This window comes from Coturnix japonica, chromosome 2, assembly GCF_001577835.2.
Source record: "Coturnix japonica isolate 7356 chromosome 2, Coturnix japonica 2.1, whole genome shotgun sequence".
NCBI lineage: Eukaryota > Metazoa > Chordata > Aves > Galliformes > Phasianidae > Coturnix > Coturnix japonica.
The window spans coordinates 84,734,977-84,756,239 of record NC_029517.1 but is presented as its reverse complement, the minus strand read 5'-3'; the positions used below and the strand labels follow the sequence as shown (position 1 = coordinate 84,756,239).

General features: G+C 38.2%; 1 protein-coding gene across 1 annotated transcript in view; it reads left to right on the top strand.

Annotated features, from left to right (window-relative positions):
• The first annotated feature begins 4,197 nt into the window (after window positions 1–4,197).
• The window catches only part of DOK6 (docking protein 6), a 249,435-nt gene continuing 232,369 nt past the window's right edge, over window positions 4,198–21,263 (top strand). The window contains exon 1 of the mRNA XM_015855138.2: window positions 4,198–4,508. Coding sequence (XP_015710624.1) covers window positions 4,443–4,508 — 66 coding nt within the window. The 5' untranslated portion in view covers window positions 4,198–4,442. The remainder of the gene's footprint in view (window positions 4,509–21,263) is intronic.

Here is a 21,263-nt window from a genome sequence, read left to right as displayed (position 1 = left end):
CTCCAGCCATACCCATGAGATTTCTTCTTTGGGAGCAAAGAGCAAGAAGCATATATTATGCTTTGCATCAAGAGAGCCTCAGAGGAGTGAAGATTTTGTTCACAGTGACTCTCTGATAGAAGACAACCTTTTCTTTCCAGATCTCCAGAAACAGACTAAACTTATCATCTTATCATCATATATATATGTATATATATAATTTTCATTTCTGATATAGGTCAGAAAAAGACAGGTTGAGATATTAGCTTGCCTGTTTACCTTGTATTCAAGGAATGAAAGCATATATGTGATGTATCTGGATAGAAAGCCAGCAACAAATATGCATACCTTTTTATGCAGGAACTAATGGCTTTGCTATTTGCAGTGCCCATGAAAAACAATAGTTTTTTAATATTGTCTATCTGAGTGATTTATGTTTCATGCTGGTTCACAAAGGACTCTGGTTAGTATGTGATTTATGAGTTGAAGTAAAATAATTGTCTGAAGCTTCACTGAAGGTAGGCTTCCAAACATTAATAATACATTACCTAATGCTTCTTTCTTGGCATTGCTTATGCAAATTTCTATTATCATAATAAGAATTACTGTTTACTTTAGATTGGAAATAGCTTTAGGTGGGAACATGTTTTTTTATCAGATGTCTTGATTACATACTGCCAGTTCCTTGGTAATCTTTTAACCAGGGGTTCTCCTTTAGACTCAGCTACTATTGGTGAGGGAAGAAGGGAAAGAAGTGGTATTCTTTGCTTGAATCAGAGAGAGAGATTTGCTTCTGCTCATCTCTGGCAAGAGTGGTGCAAGTTCCTCTTGGCTGGAAACTGAACATTGGTGTTAACTCTCAGTGGAGAATCATTCATGAATCCAAAGGATGCATATGTAGTCAGACTTGAATATATATCCTGCAAGAATGTGTTCGCTTTTTGAAGCAGGCACAAGTGAAGTAATTTCATTTAAATGAATTACATTCTGACAAGGGTGAATGGCAATACTTATTGTCTGTCCAAAATTGTATTAGTCTTGATTGGACTTCAGTTAGATAGGTTAGAAATTAACTTCTCTGCTTGAAATACTTTGGATTTGCTGAATAGTTTCTGTTTTGAAATGATGATTTCACAGCAGCAGGAGTATTAGAAATAATCTTCTACAAAATATATAAGGTAATAATTCATGCCAATGTATTCTTCACAGTCATACTGTGTCTTTTCTCCTTCTTCATTTTGTCTCCCTTGGGTGTATAACTTTTGAGTTTCTGAGAAAACTTCCTGAGATTTCCAAAGAAAAAGAGGGTCAAAGCATTTCTTGCTTCTGCTTTGTGAAATCTTCCTTCTGAAGCTGTATACAAATACAACGTACATCTGTGTTACTAAGAATTTCACAATATCACTTTTGTGGTGAAGCAACAAGAGAACACAGCCATCTTCCTGTGAATGATGCAGAGCCATGCATTTATGGCATGAGCTGCCCGTGGGACACATATGCAAATAGATATTTGCTTGTTCTGTCTGGTGCTATCTAAAGCAACTGAAAACAAATACTGGACCAATTGTCTACTTAGCTCAGGCTTATGAAAATGTTTTGTATGTCACACGTATTTTATTTATCCTTTGTACTTTTACTGTAATAAAACAATAATAACAATAGCAGTGACAACAATAATAGCAACAACAATACAGTGACTCGTGCATGGATTTTAATGCAAAACACAAGAACAATAATAAGTAATTGGGTGAAAACTGTTGAAAATTACTGATAGATATATGATTACCACTACCATTAAAACAATTTCTTTTGGATGTATTACAGTGAGCTAATACTTAATATCTTTTTTCATTACTGAGGTGACACAAGCTGTGTTGCACTGTTACCTCTTACTGCAGAAAATCAAATGCTTAAAAATGACAAGGAAGTGCTGCCCTTTTTATATGGTATACAGTACAATCTTACTAAACAAACAAACAAAACAAAAAAGAACGATGAAACAAACAAACAAAAATAACAAAACAAAATAGAAAAACAGCGACAAGAACCTTAGTTTATGCCATTATTTTTATCTGAATTTAAGGACTCATACATGCATCAATTTTTTTGTAGCTAAGAGGTGATGAACAAGAGTTTGGGGACTGCATGCGAAACCAAGTCCACAAGATGAAATCTTTCAGGGTTAATCTGTGAATGAGACATCTTTTCATAAGTTAATTGAATAGGATTATATACTTTTCTGGATGACAACTGCCAGGAATTTTTCCTGTCCTCTTTGATCCTTCAAGAGCTTTCTGTACTTTAAGCAACCACTAGTCTTATTGCAAACAAAGCTCATGTTTAATACGTTACAAGGTATCTTGAAATAATTCTCTGGTAGGCATAACTTTTTTCTCTTTATATTCTTTAAAATCTAAAATATTCTGACTTGACGTATCACTGAAATAGAAATTAAGGAAGAACTCATATTCCACTCAAAGCAGAAGCTCAAGCATATCCTTTTGACACTTCACTAGAAATAGCTAGGAAGGCTCAAGTGTATATATGCTAAGCACTTTTTTCTGTGTCTTTTTCTTCTTCTTTTTTTTTTTTTTTCCTTTTTTTTTCTTGATCATATTTTTTATGAAGAATTGTGTGGTTTTATACATATTTATTCTTGGATAAAAGTAATGCAGAGTCTTATTCCTAGCAAATGTTCCAAAACGCATCCCATCGGTTGGTAGAAAATCAAAGAGGAGGCAGCCTCCCATCTCCCTCACCATTTACTAATTGACTATGGAGAAAGAATTCAGAACAATTAAAATAATAAGGATTCTGCTGGTAAATGAGAATTTTCTTAGCCTAAAATCATAATTTGCACACTTGTTAGACTTGGATAGAAAGCCAATAGCAGTCAATGAAAATGAAGATCATAACACTAAGACTGATTTGATCTATTTATTTATTTTTGTCAGTGAAATTCTGTTGAGATAGCAAAAGGCTTTTATCACAGTTAAAAAAAATAAAATCTTGGAAATCAAAACATCGTGATTTCTCTTTTATTTTCCTTTTTGCCTATATGTGTTCATAGAGTGCAGTTACAAAGCTTTTCCTCATAATTTCAAACACTGTCATCAGTTTTCTTCCTTATTTGCTGCAAGATTCATCCAAGCTCACAAAAGCTTAACTGAGAAAGTTGAAGTCACCAGGAGGTTTGATCTGCAAAAGCAAGTTACATTAAAAAGTTCATGATCTATCTGTAAGAATATTAGCTATCAATTTAAAATACTGAAATAAACCCGGCAAACTTTTAGCTATGGATATATGTTTCACCTCAGTGGATGTAGCACACATAGGGATACAATGTACGCTGTAAACTCCTGGTACACCAAAACTTCGGAATAGTGGTGCTGCCAGAAAAGGGTTATGTAGGATAATAACTTACAAAACATTAATAACCTAACTTCTCTGAGAACATTTATGAAGAGCATCTTCTCAGCACAACAGTAACACACCCACTCTCCTATTCATCATTTGTAGTTTTCATTCCTCAAGCAGTCCAGATTCATTCCTGTCTGTTTTGCCCATAACTAATCCAGAGACGAGCAGCTTCAGTACATTATTTTTCCCCGATCTCTTCTATGCATTATCTAGTGTGCAGGGTTTTATTTTTCTTTCAGAATTCATTCTTTTTGATAGATCCACCACAAGGAGCAGTATAATGAAAGGCATGGCCACCGCTGCGGGGGGCACTGAGTACCTGTGTATAGCACCTCACTTTTCAAGTTTTTCATTCCCTACTTCTGTAGTTTCAACATCCGTTCCATCCAGGTTAGCTGAACCGACATGGCATTCCAGTGTTGAGCACCGGGCACCTACGTGTCCCCTCGGACGGACGCAAACGCGGCACGGTGCCCCCGTGTCTGTCCGCACGGATGTGCCACCAGGGCACAGGCACCCGGCTCTGACAGCTCCACAACAGCGGTCAAAGCCGAAGAGGCCGAACCCAGCTCCTGCTTCCAGCCTAGAGCTCACCCTCCACAGGCCCCAGCCGCTCTCACCGCCGCCCCGGCAACAGCTCGCGGCGGCGGGCTGCGGGTAGGGCCGGCTTGGAGGCGGGCTGCGCGGCCGCGGCGCCGGGGGCGGTGTCCCCGCCCTGCTCCGCCTGCTGCCCCTCCCGCTCCCCCGGCCGTAGGCGCGGGCAGCCGCGGAGCGGGGCTGGCAGGCGGGGTGTCGGCGGCCGGGGTGAAGCGAGGGGCCGGTGGAAGAGTCGAGGATCTTCTGCCGCTGGGGCCGGCGCGGAGCGGAACCCGCGGGAGGAGCGCGGGGCGGAGCGGAACGCGGCCCCGCCGCTGCCTGGATGCCAGAGGCGCCTCGGGAGCCGGCGGCCGGCGGCACCCAGGAGGGCCCGGGAAAGGAAGAAGAGGCGGTGGAGGAGGAGGAGGACTCCGGGTGCGAAGGGGAGAAAGCAGACAGCGCTGGCCATGGCCTCCAACTTTAACGATATAGTCAAACAGGGCTACGTGAAAATTCGCAGCAGGAAGCTGGGGGTGAGTGAGCTCTCTTTCGCCGCTGGGGGCGAGGCGCTGGGGGCGGCGGTGCCCCGGGTCGGGGTCGGCAGCGTGGGGTGCGGCGACCTGCTGCTGCTCCCACCGCTGCTAGCGGCTGGACTTCGCTCCCTTCCCCTCGGAGCTGGTGGGATGTGCTTCCATGGCACCTCACGATAAGCCGGGCGCTTCGAGGCGTCGCTCTCAGCCGGCGGCTCCGGGCTCACTGTCGACGAGCGGCGGCGCCCGTCCCTTTGGCCCCGGGGCGCAGGGCGCGGGCGTCCCTTCCCCGACTGCCCCGCTTCATTCGGGGGCTTTGATGGAAGGAGGGCGGGAGGCGCCGGCAGGCTCTCGCAAAACTTTGTACGGGGCTTCTGCCCCCGCCCTCGTGTTATGGGAAGGGGACATCTTCGGTCAGGGCAAAGGCGGAGGGGAGTGGGAAGGCTGGGGCTCGAGGAGCTGAGACGGGCGGTGACTGCCGCACGGGTGTGAGAGCGGCTGCAGGAGGAGGCATTTCTTGTGGTTGGGGCAGCTCGTGGTTGAGAGTGCCGACCGCTGGTGCCCGCCGAAGATGAGGGAGGGAGCGCGTTATCAATAAGTGCCACGGACGCATTTGCTGTTGGGATGCTGCGAGCCCTCGAAAGACAAAGTTGGAGTGTGGTGTGTGCAGTGGGACAGGGGTCAGGGTCTCTGCTACTTCAGTTGCTCCCACGACTCATCTGGTTGATCATTCTCCTGCGCTTTGGAGTGTCGGGAAAAGAGGAGGCTCAGGGAGCTGGTTGCTCCAAGGCCTCCGCTGCCTCACCCAGATGCTGATGTTCCCAACAATCCCAAGATCCCGGGCTCCCTGAAGCTTGGGGATCAGACCTGGAGAAGAGCTGGGGTTTGCCCTGCTTTGAGTTCACTTTGTATTGTTGCTGAGTGCGTGGACAAGTGTGGGTCCCTACCTGCTCTTCCCTGCATCGAGGTGGACTCCATCTCCTGCTTTTCCTGAAATGCGGGGGCCATGTAAAATCTGCCCCCGACAAGTCACACACTATAAGCTTATCACAGTGCTAGTATATATCTCCTTCCTCCCCTCTCCTCCACAGCTGCTGTGCTCTCCTCATAGACACAGCATGCAGGAAGGTGGGAGACAAACTGTAAACTGACCTTTGAAGAACTTTTTTGCCTTGGCAGGGGTGTTAATGATGATAGAGCAAGGAAGAGTTTGGTGCGAGTCTTTAATAGAGCCAAGTTCAAATGTTTGAGAGAAGGTGTAAATCCAAAGAGAAAGAGCGCTCCTGTTAATGTTTTTGCAACCCAGGAGCTGCTCCACAAATCAGACTTGGGCACTGGTTAATTGAAGAAACAATTCCTGAGCCTCAGATCGTTGCTGGCAGTCCTCTGCTTAACCTTTGCAGGTCAGTCTTGTTCCAGCTCAGCCGTGCTGCTGGATGGGCAGTGCTATCAAAATGCCTTGGTGCTGTTAGTTGGAGGCAGAGTCATTCTGTCTGACTTGCAAGTCTGTATTTGAAGGTAACTCAGAGCCTTCTAGGTGTGAAATTCTGTATATGCATATCTCTATATATGCAAATACTTTTATATACCTATGTGTATGATATATATGCAACAAATGTGGAGTTAATGTTGTGGTAACCTGCTGGCTTCTAAAAGTGAAATGGTGAAAGTGGTGATACTTCATTGTGTCACAGCTTAAAGTAACTTGAAATGTAAATATGTTTTATTTCCCCCTTTTTTTTTGGGAAGGGGGGGGGGGGGGGGAGGGGGGAATGAGTAACTGCATTTTTTTTTGAGGGGGTATTGTTTAAAGTCAGAAAGATTAACATCCTTCTGGACCATGCAGGAGTGAAACAGTTCTTACAGCATCTATGGAGAATGTTTTGCTCATGACGAGGTGTGTGGGGGTGACAGTTCTGACCACACAGCCTTAGGCAGGTGGTAGCATAAGCTTAAGTATGATATATGTGGATGCATATCTGAATAAATCTATCAAGTACAATGTAAAATGGATAATATTTTGTAGAAAATAGCATCAGAATTCAAATGAGATGTGATGGTTGAAAGGTATGAATATGTGAGAATATATCCATAGCTAATTGGATTCTGGTGACTGAATTTCTAAATTAATGCAGTTTTTATTCACCAAATGAAACATTTAAGGTTTCTATTTTTTCCCTTATGTCTATCTCATAACGCAGACCTTAATGAATTATAGTATAGCTGTCATTTGTAAGGCAATGCATCAACTTCCAGGGATACAAATGTCTGTTAACAAATGAATACTTTTTAACCTCCAAAAAATACCAAAAGGGAGGAAAAGGATCTATGGGCTTTGGAAGCTCTTGTGTAAGATCATTTTGAAATATGTGCGTAGAATTCTATCTCTTGCTAGTTATGCTTTATGTTTATAGTCTGAAAATTATTGATCTTTATTTATTTTTATTGTGGGGACATAATGGTTACATTTTACGAATATTTTGATGTCTCCTGAAACATAGATTAGAACTAGAAGAACTGAGGTGGCTAGTGCCAGTTGTAGTACTAGAATTGGGCAATAAAACTATGCTAACCTTCAGGCTAGCAGCCAGCTCATGATGGAAATTCTTCCAGTACAGCTTTTATTCCTTCTTGTTCCGTGTCTGAGGGAGCCCTGGCTGGGAATCAAAGGGAGGAAGCTTCAGTGTAATGCAGTCTGTGAAGTTCCAGGTATCGTTGAGTGATATAATACTGGAGTGCAAAAGCAGGTAGCGTATCGCATATCTTCTAAAGAACCTTGGGCTTGGGGTGGAATTTCAGATAGGATTTGATTTCCAAAGAATTTAGTTTTCAGAAGGCTTAGTTGTAAGGCTTCTTCTGTGTACATTCCTTTATTGATTTTGTACTTTGTGAAATAGAAACTCTTCATGATTTTGTTTTCCTTACAAGGTGCCACGTGTTTACCTTTGCCTTATTATGGCTATACCTTGCACTGAGTGCATGTTACCCTGGCTACCTCCTCCTCGTATGTACTCAGATTAGGTTTATATTGTGAGCAAGTGTGTCCAGCCAAGGAAAATGGGCAGACATCCCTGCTGACCTGAGAAGATGGGACTCAGAACTATTTAAGATAAACATTTTAATGTACTCCACTGTTTTCTGAGAGTCTAACATATTCTGGCAAATCCTGTTGTTCTGGTATTTTTATGTTGCTTTTGATTTGGGGTTGGATCCTCAGCATGCCAAAACGGGGGAACATTACCAGCCCCTCTGTTGTAATTATGAGCTGCCATCTGCCTCTGCTGTTAGTGTCATGGCTCCTACATGTTGATAGGCCAGGAAGAACTATCCAGCCAGTTAGAAGAGGTGGATTATCCCCTTACTTCATTAAGTGTGGGCTGTATATCTATGTATAAGATAAGTTTATCTATGGTGCCTTGACATTTTAAACTTGCATTGAAATCTATGTAGTAGAATTTCTCATATGTATACTAGCAATTCCTCTATGAAGATGTCACACATCCTTGAAATTTGGAAGCTGCAGTCAGTAAGGAGAGGTGTAATTAAAACATCTTTTTAAGATCCAGTTTCACTGTAGCCGAAATATGGCTTTCCTTTCAGAGCTCTGGCATTCATGCACTGTTTGATATTTTGCTTTTCTCTAATACTACATAAAGGAAATACCTCATTCTTGCAGCCATTACATTTGACCTGTGCGACCCTCTTTTGAAATAAATTTGATTGTAATGTGGTGTGCTGTTCAGATCAGAATAGGTCATTTGTGTAGTGTGGAATAGGACTGTACTGCCTTTGTTCTTTTGGTGTCTTTCATAGTTGTGTTACATTAAAATTCATATGACACAATTTTGTACTGTGCTGGCTGTGCTCATAGCTGAAACTTTTTTGTATCAGATTGGAATCCCTTTGTTGCCTCCTAATAAACTAAGCTGCAAGGATTTCATGCCTTGTTGAAGTGCTGTTTCCTAAAAGAAAAACAATTTGATGTCACATTAGGAAGTCCAATTAAAAATGAGTGTTGTGTCACTTCGATTGTCTTGTTATGACCCAAATCAACCTTTGAAGACTCAGTCTTTTTGTTTGTTTGTTTTTGTCTTATTTTTGGCGCACTTGGGCTGGAGAACAAAAGAATCCTATTTAATGGAAATTTTCATTTGGTGAATAAATACTGGGGTTTATGTGTTTCTACATACTGAGTAGAATTATTTCCTGATTTGTTCAACTTATACCCTGATTCTACTATCCAAAGAGAAAATTGTACCTACCACTCAGTCTTGATTGAGTAATAAATAATAGGTTGCTGTTAGTCACCAAACGAAAAGTTTTACTTTCTATTTCTAACTATACTTTTAAATCATTATGAGGAGCTCTCTGGAGAGGAACATAGTGTTTCTCCTCCTGCCCTTAACCCTGACTTTAATCAATCAGTGCTATCAATGTTATGAGTGTGAAGCTGTGATTGCTGCCGAGTTATTCCTGAAATAGCGCAGTTTGCATGTTTTACAGGATCCTGATGTTTAATTGTTGCTATGTGTGTATTTAGGGTGAAGAAAGTGAAAGGAGCTGCCAAATATCCCAAGTCCAAAATCGTATATTGACCACAGTGGCTTTGCAATGAGGTTGAGATGAATGCAGAGGGCAGAGCAAAGGTTCTCATTCTTTGAGTTTCCATAGCACGAGAAGTAAACAAACAAATAGAAAAACACAAGCTAGCAGTGAAGCCTAGGATGGATTTCCTTTCCATAGGTTATTTTGTGATATTTTCTGTGGCAAATCTGCTCATACTTTCTGAAAATATTGAGAATGGCATTTTAAATATATACTAACATGTGATCTGAAGTGTGCATTAGCATGAAAATAATTCAAGTGAAACTTTAAAGAACTAATTCCTATTTGTAATTAATTTATTTTAGTTTGAGTGAAGCTTCAGACCTACAGGATTTAGATGGCAGATTTCTTTCATGTAAAGGAGTTCATTTTTCATGCTAGTTCTAGACAACCTAAGGTAGAGAATTAAAAGGATTTTGCTGTAATCCATTAAGGACACTAGTCACATTTACTACTTAATACTGAAAGTATCATTTTAAATACCAGTAATTACTGCCTTCAGTACTTTTTTGTGCTACAGTTACATGAAGGTTTTGCAGAATTAAATGGAAAACATATGGATTTCCAATTAGGTTATTATGGAAAGAACAATCATTTTGAGCTTTGGAGTAGTTCTTATTGATTAAGTGCATTGTGCAGCAAATGGAAAGAACTGTGTTGCAGCCACTGTAAAGAAGAAGAAAATGTCCATTTTTTTTTCTTTTTCTTTGCTAATCTCTGCATTTAAAGAAACTTGTGAGCCAGACTTGTATTAAGTGCTTCTGAGTTTGCTGTTTCCCAGTTGCTTCCCTTGATGTGTTTTTTCACTTAATTCTCCAGAGGTCTGATAGCCAAGTATCTGTAAACTTTGTAATGGATGGTACCTATTTAAAGGGACAAATAATTTCTCTCTTGCAGCTAGCACGTTGCTTCCTTGTTACCAATGGATTATAAATGCTTCTATTTTACCCTTTTGTTTAATATCGTTAGCCTCAGTGAGATTATACCTTAACTGTATGAAGATTATGCCAAGTACTGTTTGTAGGCTTGACCTTCTTCCCTTGTCTATGTTGAGATGGCAACATTTTATTTGCATTTTGTCTCTCTTGTGGGATGATGGCCTTTTGGTTTTTCGTTTAGCAGGCTGTCATTTTTGTGCAATGATAGACAATAAAGACCTGATCAAAGACCCTGAAGTCAATTTAAAGAACCCCATTAACTTCCATGGCTTTGGCTCGGAATCCAAGAGGGAACATTAGCCGGATGCATACAACACATTTTTTGTTGTTGTTGTAAAATGCCCTTCAAATACTGCTCAAAGGAGTTGTCCTTTCACAAATCAGTTATTATGGAAGGATCGTTCTCAACGAATCCTTGAAATGCACAAGGAATTATTCATGTCATTCCAGTAGTGACTTTTCTTTCTAGTTTTTTGAAATAATCTTGCTTCAAATCATTCATTCAGATTTTTGCAAGCAGTGCAAAATGCTTTATAGCGGTTGCCTGGCAACAACATATTCAGGCAACAGCATATGGGAACCAGTTGTTAGTTATACATTTATATATATAGCTGTACAGAGAGAATTCATTTTAGATAGGTACTAATGAGAAATTCTTAAGAACAACAAAAGAAGGCATGCTATGGAATGCTCTTAATTCTTTTAAGGACAAATAAATGTTTTTGTGTGTATCATAACCTCTAAAGTTTGTCTTTTTTATTTTAGGTTGTGTGAAAGATATGGTAGTTTACCCTCTTTTCATAAATGCCACAATACTGTTAATAGACTCAAACACAGTCACAGCAAGACATGTAAAATATTCTTCACCTTCAACGAAGAAGTGTACTTTAATATGTATGGACAGTGATTGATATCCCTTGGTCTTTAAATTAACAATGTGCTTAAAGCACAGCCTGGCTACTTTACCACATAGTGTAACCTCTCAGATCTGTTAGATTTAAAATAATAATTGTAAATGCTGCACTGCATTTTGCATATTTAATCTATTCAATTTGCTTTAGCATTCAGAAGGATGCTGGTTTTGTATTTTAGTTGACTGTTGTTTTGTTGAAAACTTTTTTTCAGATAAAATATACATTTCAGATCTAAACACTGTGAGATGTCTGCACTTCAGTCAAGAAGGATAAAGGAGGAAATAGTTTATTTGCTGTAGGACAAATTTGCAAGCATAAAGACAAGTTGAGGGAGAGCAGTTGTATGTAACTGTACCTTAACACTTTCATATTGTGTAAATTCTTTCTGTGTATCAGTGCTATTTCACTATTCAGAACATATACTTATGCATCAAATTTGAGAAGGAAATTTGTATGTTTATTGTTTATTGCCATTAGTAAGTGATTTATAGAACTAAAATCCTAGTACATGTTGAGAGATTTCCAGACACTGAGATTTTCAGCTGGTGTAAGAATGGAATCTGCTGACTACAGGAGTTCTTTCACTGATTAGGGTAGGCAGAGTCTTGCTCAAAAAGCTAGGACTAAACTGTGAAGATTTTACAGATGAATGCTAATTTTGACATCTACTTAGAAAATACTGAAAAAAAAATGATGTAGTCTGTGAAGTTCTAAGGAAATATCCTTTTCAGTGAACACCACTACTAAATACATCTTCCATATTTTGCAGTGTTTTTACAATTGTGATGTGAAATGTCATTGCTGACCTACTGAGAGACATTATAGGACCATGCAATTAGAGCCCCAAAGGAATTACTGTTCACTGTACATAAATTGGGATAATAATTAATGGAAGTGTGTAAATCTTCTAAACTTTGGCTTTCTCTTCTCTCTATTCAGAGAGAATAGAGAGAATGGCCTCACTGGCCCTTACTGTTCCTGCTTGTTACCCGGACTGAACTTTGGAAAGGTGTGGTTATTAGTCAGGAATTAGAAATGCACAATATTGATTAGATCTGAAGAAATAGATTACAGATTTCCCATCTTGTGCAGGAACGCCTTTTCAGCTTGTTTCCACTACTTGTTCATAGCAAAAAGAGCTACTAGAGAAGTTTAATATCAGAGGTCTTTCACTGTGGTATAACCCTGTAAGCACTTTTGAGCAAGAAGCTCACTTTAGTTCAAGTACTTTCTGTTCTTTATTCATGGCATATGATTTTAGACGCTATTAATCTGAGGTCCTCTCCCCACAGACCCAGTTGATGCATCATTTTCTTTCATTTCTCTCAAAAATTTATTTTTCTAGCCTAAAGAGAACCTATGAAGTCATACAAAATAATAATAAAACCAAATTTTCTGAAGAAGTGGTCATAATTATTTCTTTTATACTGGACCTAGAAAGAGGAGACAACATTTGTAGCTGATATTTAGGCATTATTCTGATAAATATAGTTTATTATCATTGTTCTTTTTGTTTTTCATTTGACTAGTTATAGAGAAAGAAATCTTAGATAAAATGCTTACTTGATATAGTGAATGTGTCATTAGCTCAAACGTGATGAGAGAGTATGAAAAAGTGCAACATATGAGGCCTTACTAAGAATGGAGAGATTTTCCATTTTAACTTAAGTTGATGTGTTGTTATTAATTGCTAGTTTAGTGTGACAATAAGAAGATACTTTTACATGGCACTGTCTTGCTGATTGAGGTAATTTTTGTTAATGCGGTTAGAATACCAGTACTTTTTACAATAATTATTTTTCTTTTTGAAACTGTACTTTTAAGCTCTTACTGTGTATTCCTCAGCAGGATGTACTTCCCAGAGCAGAAAAGAACTGTGTTTTTAGCACAATAAAAACAATCAATAGCTATTTACTCCTTTCAGCTGCTAAACGCATTCAGTTCTTTCTGAGTTCTGTATCAGACAGTGAAGCTTCTCATAGGAAAGAATCCTTAATGAATGTGAATTTTGCCAGTATGCAAGGTGAAAAATGATATCAGTCATATTGTGTACTCTTATGTTAATGATTCTTGCTTTTGAATTATGTGGAGTTAACTCATTGTCTGAGGGAGATTGAGACTGCACCTGGAATGACTTAAGCTTAATATCTGAGAATAAATTTCTTCTGAGTATCAAACTGGTACTTGATGCTTGGTATTACGCTCAAAGAGTTACATACTGCTACTGATAACCCTGCAAGGGCTGAGAGTTATGGAGATACAAATGCAAAAAGAAATTCTTTCTAGGTGAGCTTCTTTTTGCCTTACAGGTGAATAGCATTTTTTGTGTATATATGTGTATTCATAAAGAACAACAATATTTTAGCAATATAGCAAGAAAGGTAATTTTCCATAATTGTAACAAGAAGAGTAGTTAAACAAAGCATACTTTTTTTTCTGTTTTCTTTGTATCTTAAATTACCTTAGGGTTTTTGGAGCTCTTTGTGCTGTTAATTAAATAATCTCTTTCTAGAAAAGAGATCTTTGTGCTTGTGCATAGAATTGTGTGTGAGAAGAGTTAAATTTTAGTCTTTCTCAGAGATATAATTTGTAACCTTGAGCACTTTGCTTCATTTCAGACTTAGACTTATTCTCAATTACACTAAACCTAGTGTATGCCACATACATTGCATCTAAAGCTGAATTAAGGCTCCTGATAGTGCTATCAGAGTGAAGAATACTGTTTGATTAAATGGGAAACAGGCTTTCTGCGCTATCTACCTACACTTTTTGAGTTTTATAAAATATCTCTTTTTAGAGTCAGGACTTGTTCATATGGCGGAGGATTTTGCATTAAATGCTGTGCAACAGGCAAAAATGTTCATCAGCAGTAAATCTCCATTTACATCTAAAAGTTATCTTGCTATGTGAATTATTGAAAGTGAGATCTACAAAACACTGAGATCTTACTTCACATACTGGAAAAGAATTTCTGATAGCAGCTACTGCTGACAGTGGTGTGATATGTATTAAAAATATACATACATATCTATCAATATATAGTAGAAGGAATAAAGAGCAATACCAAGAAAACTAATTGGCTTATTCTGTTGTCTGTGTAGGATGGAATTGTTTTTATGTTTTCAGAGTTCCTAATGAATCCAAAGATTCTGTAATTCTTGAAGACAGTATAATACATAAAGACTCAGTTTCCTTAATAAAAGACACTGCATGGTACAGGACTTGCCCAAGACCCTGAAACCAGGCAAGGTTTCATTGTTACATCATTGCTATTTTAGAAGATTGAGGTTACTGGAAGAATTGACGTGAATGACTGGGAAGGATCATTAGATGCAACTATTTTCAAGTACTTCTTTGAAATGAAGATACCTAGAAATTGTGAAAGAGAGACAAAGTAATAACAACTGCCAACAGAGAATATTGGTAACACCATATTGGATTTGGGTGTCTGAGATACTGTCAAGGCTGAAGCCACAAAATGAGAAACTGGAGTAGTTAGATAGGCAGCGAGAAGGAAACCTATAGTAGCAAGAATCGTGCTGCATTTATTTGAGGATTAATGTTAGTCTAGCAGTTTTCACTCAGTGTTTGGATGATGTATTGCTTAGGGATTATTTTGGACTGGAGAAGAATATGTACATATTGACTTTGTATCTATTTTCTAGACTTCAAAATATTTTGTAAATGTTATTTTCACACAATCTTATCAAAATGAAATTTGTGTCCTTAGTGAGCCCAGAGGCTAGATATATTTCAACATCTTTTTAGAAATGTATTTTCTAGAACTTCTGATGTCAGAAAACAATTTTTTTTTTTAATTTATTTTTTAAAGCAGACTTTGTTTCTGCTGTTTCTCTATAATAGTATTCTAAGGCTTATGTTAATATATCTTCTAAAAAAATATTCCAGGTGACTATCTTTTCCCCTGCAATCTGAACAAAGAATTGAGTTTAAAACTGTAGTGAGACGATGCTGCTCATTCTTCAAAATTTTTCTCTTTTCCCCCTGTCTTCCTGCTTCTGTCTACCTGAAACATTTCCTAGACCATTTTGTAGGTAAATAATTGATTTTCTGATAGCAAATCTTGAACTTTCCTTTAATCTGCAAATTACTGAAGAGTAAATACCTGTTCTTATTTAAACAAACACAGTCTGCAATATACATAATTGATTTACTTGTGCTAATTAAAAAGACTTCAACTAATGGGCTGAACATCTCTTTGTCAGTAGAAAATCATATGAAGAAATACAGCTTCTCCCTGGTTGTGTCAGGGTTTTTAGTCCAGGAGAATGTGTAAAAGTTTTAAATGATATTGATTTGCATTGACGTGAGGTGTATCCCAGAGCTGTGCTCTCCCTGATGCTTATGGCTGAGCTGAATGTACAATAGATAAACTGAGTTAAAACAAAATATTTGAAATGGGAAAATGTTCTTTCTACTCTATAGCTCTCCAAAGTTAACTTCAAAGCAAAACTGCTCCCTGTGTAGCTTTTAAGATGATCACAACTGGTACTGAAAAAGGAGGAAGCTAAACAAGCAATACTTGATTACTAAGAGTACTTTAATTTTTGTTTATCAGTAGAGTCTGTTCAGTACATCAGGCTTGCAGTGAAATTGCATAGAAATACAAAAGAAAGGTGTTTGTGAAAAAAAGGGCCAAATTTGCCCTAGACTGTTCAAATGGCTTGGAAAGTTTTGCAGATTGTACACATCAGCCACAAAGCTCACCATGAATATGAATATTTTAGTCAAGTTTTATTTAGTCCTTTGTTTCAGCAGTTTCATAGAGTTCTATCAATCCCCTGAAATGGCGTTAAAAATTAAGCTGAAAAGTAAGTTCCTCGTTTTTAATATACTCTTTTGGGATAGGTAGATTAATATGTTTAAGAAAGTGTTAATAAATGAGATTTGTTTAGATTTCTTTTCATCTTTTTCATAGAATTGTTGAGGTTGGGAAAGACCTCCAAGGTCATCTAGTCCAACTGTCTGCATAACACCACCCTAAGTACTACATCCACCCTTTAACGCACTGAGATGATGACTCCGCATCTTCCTTGGACAACCTTTTCCAATGACTCACCACACTTTCTGGGAAGAAATTTTTTCCTAATTGTCATGGTTTTGATGATGGTCTTCGGCATTCCACATCATAACATCATGTAGTGTACTGATAATTAAAGTGTTAATGCCCCAGTTCTATACACCAAAGAGAAGCAACTACGTTCCCTAGAAGACTTTTTACTGTGCTATTATTATTCCTGCACAGGGGGAATGCACATTAGGTGGTGGAGGGTCATCTGATGGTCTCTGGCTGTTCTTTGGCTTTTCTCTTCAACGATCTTCTCCTTCGTCTCTCCTTGCTGCTGCCCATCCCGACTGCGCACACTACATCAGTATTACTGTAAGGCCTACAGCTAGGTCTCTCATTGTTTCTGATTTATCAGCTTTGATTCTAATTATCTTGCATTCTGATACCATATTTAGTAAATTTGTTTCTTCTTGGATCATTGTTGCTTTTTAAGTTATTTTGGGGTCCCCTGTTTTTCTCCTCTGGAGGCACGGATTTTACAAAATCCCTCTGCCCCACTAGTCACGGTACTGGGCTGAACCAGCCAGTAAACCATTGACACTAATATCCAATCTCCTGGCACAACTTGAGACTATTCCTTCTTGTCCTATTGCTAATTACCTGGGATAAGAAGTCTCCCCTGAGCCTTTTCTTCTTCAGACTGAACAATCTCAGTTTCCTCAGCCACTCCTCATAAAACTTGTGTTCCAGACTCTTCATCAGCTTTTTTGCTCTTCTTTGGACATGCTCCAGGACTTCAATGGCTTTCTTGTAGAGAGGGGCCCAAAACTCAACACAATACATCAGGACAGGGGGATGATTGCCCCCCTGGTCCAGCTAACTGCACTATTTCTGACAAAAGCCAGGTGCTGTTGGCCTTCTTGGACACCCGGGCACACTTCAAGTTCATCTGAGCTTCGGCCCAGATCTTTTTCTTCCATGAAGCTTTCCAGCCACTCTGCCTGTAGCATTTCATGAAATTGTCGTGACCAGTGAGCAAAACCTGGTGCTTTGTCTTATTGAACTTCATCATATTTGCATCAGCCCATAAATCCAATCTGTCCAGGTCCCTCTGTAGGGCCTTCCTACTGTCAGGCAGATCGGCAGTTCTCCCCAAATAATCAGTAAAGATATATAAAAAAGATGGGACCCAATACCAACGGTTGGAGAATACCACTCAAATCAGAATTAGGAGTGTTAAAAAAACCCATCTTCCAAAACCTCAAGTTGAAATTCTTGTGTGATATTTTGTTCTTTGGACCAGATGCCTTAAGCATAGGCTGTTAATCCCTGTGCCCTAGTTACAGCAATTAAGGTTCATGAAATATAAATTTTGTTACTTATGCATCTTGGTTTCTTCTTTCTTCCATTTCAGAGTTAGTCTGAAATATTAATGATCACATTTAATGCCCTCTATTATATGAATTGTTGTAAGTATTGCACTCTAGTTATCTTCAGAAGCAGTGAATGACATTTTCTAACACTTAGACTTGAATGAGTATTATGGTGGTAAAGAAAACTGACTTTAATATTGCAGTTTCTTGTAGGCCTGCCTCTGTCTGCAGTCAGTAAAAATGCTGAAGTTGTTCAGCTCTTTGGAACACCACAGTTCTGAACTGTTGGTGATTCGTAGTGCAGCAGCAACTGGAAATGCCAAATAAAGTTGTGGCTGTGGTCCCTGCTTGGAGGAGCGTGTGCTCCTGGGGCACAAAAACTCTCCTCAAAAACAAAACTTCATTTTTTTTTTAATTTTTTTTTTTTCACTGAAATATTCATCTCTCTACCATCCGTTTTTGCCTATTTTTATCTATGTAAACATATTTCCAAAAGTTCGATCTTAATAATTCTCTCACTTGGTGATTAGTCAGGTCACTGTCAAAGCGCTCGTGTTATGTGATTTTTGTTGGAACTGGGGAAGACATTTTTAGGGCACGAGGATACAAACACTTGGAAAAACAGTTTGGTTTAGATATTTGAAAATTGAAAGCAATAAAAGAAGTACTGTTTGTACAGCAACAGGTATAGTGATGTGTGGGATGCACTTCTCTTATGTAAACACAAAAGCTCCCAAATGAAAAATTCATGGCCTTGGAGAGTGCTTTTTTTCCTTTTCTAAGGCAAAAGCATATGCCACAGTAAAACAGTTACATCTACTTTAATGGGGCTGGGGAAGAGGCACTTAACTGTTCTTCTGCAAGAGGAATGAGTTAATAAACTCGACGTGCAATCTGTCTCTGCTGTAGCTTTTGGCACACAGCAGCCCTAATTGGTTGAAGCTATTGGGGCCTTAATTGCTGATTTTGCAGTACTGCCATGTTTACTGATAAGGTTTAATGCAAGCTAAAATTTGTTAACTAGAGAGAAACAGTCACACTTGCACCAAGAGTGTGAGGACAAACAGCAGACTTTGCTGTAGTACCAAATGACGATGAAGTATTGCAGCATGTGGCATTGTTAGATTTCCTGTTTCAGGGTATTGAAATTGAGCAGAAGAGCAGGAAAATGCTCCTGAGTTAGTCATTGCAAAGCTATTACTGTAACAAGTTTGTGGTGGGAGTGCTAGCTTGATGTTTGCTTCACTGATTCATGTGACTTTCAAATATATATATATATATTCTCCTGAAGGAGGGCAGATGCAACTCTTAGGTTTGCATAGAGCAAGGAGATCTGGGATCTGGGGTGTGTAAAAGGAGAAATTCCAGTAGTGTCTGGCTGGCTAAGATGATCTACATCAATAGTTTCATCTTTCTGATATTTAATTTCGGCTTAATGTCAAAGTTTATTTATTAAGCTGTGATTTCATTCAGGTTTCTGAATATGACAAAGGCTGTGTGCTAAATAGAGGACCTTTGAATTAAAAGATTGAAACCTTAGGCCTTAAAATGAGATATTCTCGTGTTTATTTTTAATGCACTATTATCACATTGTAATTCAGTAAACTTTTAAGCTATTAACCCGCTATTCCTGAACTACGTTAAAATCATTTCTATTCATATTTGAATTTTATATAATACTAATAAAAATACCCAGAAGGTAAAAAGAAAAATAAATTTAAATGTGTCTTGTGTTAGTAGCGTAGCATGGTATTCTGAAATTGTGAGATTTTTTGTGCCTTGAAAATGTTTTCTTGTATTGAATACATAGCTTGGAACAGAGGGAACGTAAAGTGATAGATGGGTGAAAAGGAGAAGATAGTGTGAATACCTCTTGAAGGTTTTTTTTTGTTTGTTTGTTTTTTGTCTTCACCTTTAATACTCGGCCCTGTATTGAAAGAGATATGGTTTTTTTTTTTTTAATTTGCACATGATTAAGATGTATCTTCTTTTCTTAATGGTCTGTAACTTGAGGGTATTCTGTAAGCCATATATGTCATCTTACACAGGTCATAAGATGTGTATTAATCAACATAACTGAATGTGTACAGAAGAGCACATAGTTGAAGAACAGAATGGCAGTGCTTTAATAAAATGTTTATTAATGCTCAGAAGATGAGGAATGAGGCATGTTCATCAAACATAATAAGACAACTAAAAGCAAGTATTATATTATTTTTTTCTGTGGTTTAAATTGAACTTATGTCTGACTCTGCTTGCAGACTTGGAATCCACATCAAACATGCTAACATAATAGATGTGTCTATTTCAATTAATTGCTTATAATGATTGTAGATTTTCTATACCCTTTGAAAAATGTTGATTCATACAATATACTCTATTATGTAAATTGTAGCTCTGTATGGGCCTTAGATGGTAAAAATGTAGGTATGAAAAAGGAAAGATTTTTATTTTCTTGTAATATACACAAGTGGTGGGTTTTGAATTTCTTCATTGTATTGTATCCTTTGCAGACGCCCATAGTGCCGAGTAGTTCAGCCTTGAAAGACTGACAAAGAATAAAATAAGATAGTCATCAGCAAAACTATTTTCCACAGATAAATGCATTCCAAACTGAAGTCAAGAGTGGCTGAATCTCTCAGTGCTTTGAAAAACCTCTGAAGTTCACTGGTGCAGCTATAAGAATGGATTTCGTCTTGCCAAACTATTCAGCAGACTGTTGTGGCTATCCGCAGAACGTATAGTTGTTTCTTTCATTAAGCATGTGTGATTCAGGACCTATTATCCTCTTATCCATAGATGCAGATAAATGTACCTGAATTTTAGTAAAATTTGAACAGTGTGGTACGTCCAAAAAGCTCTACAGAAGATGTGAGTGTCATTCTGAAACTGCAGTGGCAATGTTGCAAATCTGTGATCTCTTTACCTGTTTGTGTACCTCACTGTGGGGAGAAAAGGAAAAAAAAAAAAAAAAGAAAAAAAAAAGTTACTTTAATTCCTGTTGCTGAGAAACAAATATCAAAATGCATGTGCTCTGTTAGCATAGAAAATGGTTGTTAGTCAAATAGCAGTGACAGCAAAATTATGAATTTCCTGCAGCTTTTTCCTTTCAATTCATTAAAGTGTGAAGAGGAGAAAGAAAAGAAAAACTGGAAAACAAACTACCATGTTCTTGATCTGGGTAACACCGCTGCAGAAATATCAACTCTGTTATGTCCTGTCCTAACTATCTGATCTGGATGTGCATACTAACCATATGCTCATGTTTTAAATTTAATATTCTACCAGTAATTTTAATATCACATCTTACTGTGTGAACTTCGTACAGGGAATTGCATCTGCAGTGACTATGCTATAAATAATCATTACTTTTATTTAATCTCCTATTCCAATTCTTCTCTTTTGACAGCTTCTTCCACTCATATTTTAAGCAGTGATATGGAATTAAAATTCTGTAAGTTGAGAATAACACTTCAGAAGCATAAAGCATTGTTTTTATCTTCATGTAAGCGTATATTATTTTAGATATGGTGTTTTTACTACCTGCTACCATACAGAAGTAGCCTATCCAAGAAAAAGTGAGATATTTCTATCCCTTTTTCTTACTAGCAAATCGAACTTCTGAAATTTACAATTTGTATTCTAATATGCATTAAACATTGTGGAATAATGCATGGTATTTACTGCTTTCTGTTCTGTTCTCTGTTAGAAAGAACATTACCAGAAGCTTTGTGATGTAGTAACCTTAAGAACATGGCTTAGAAGTGCACGTTGTCTAAATAAATGAATATGAAGGTGTAAAAGAACCAAAGTATGACTGTCTATTATTATACTGAAACTGTGCAGAACCACTGTTCAGTTTGTCAGGATTAACAAATTGCATAGCAATTACTTTTTCC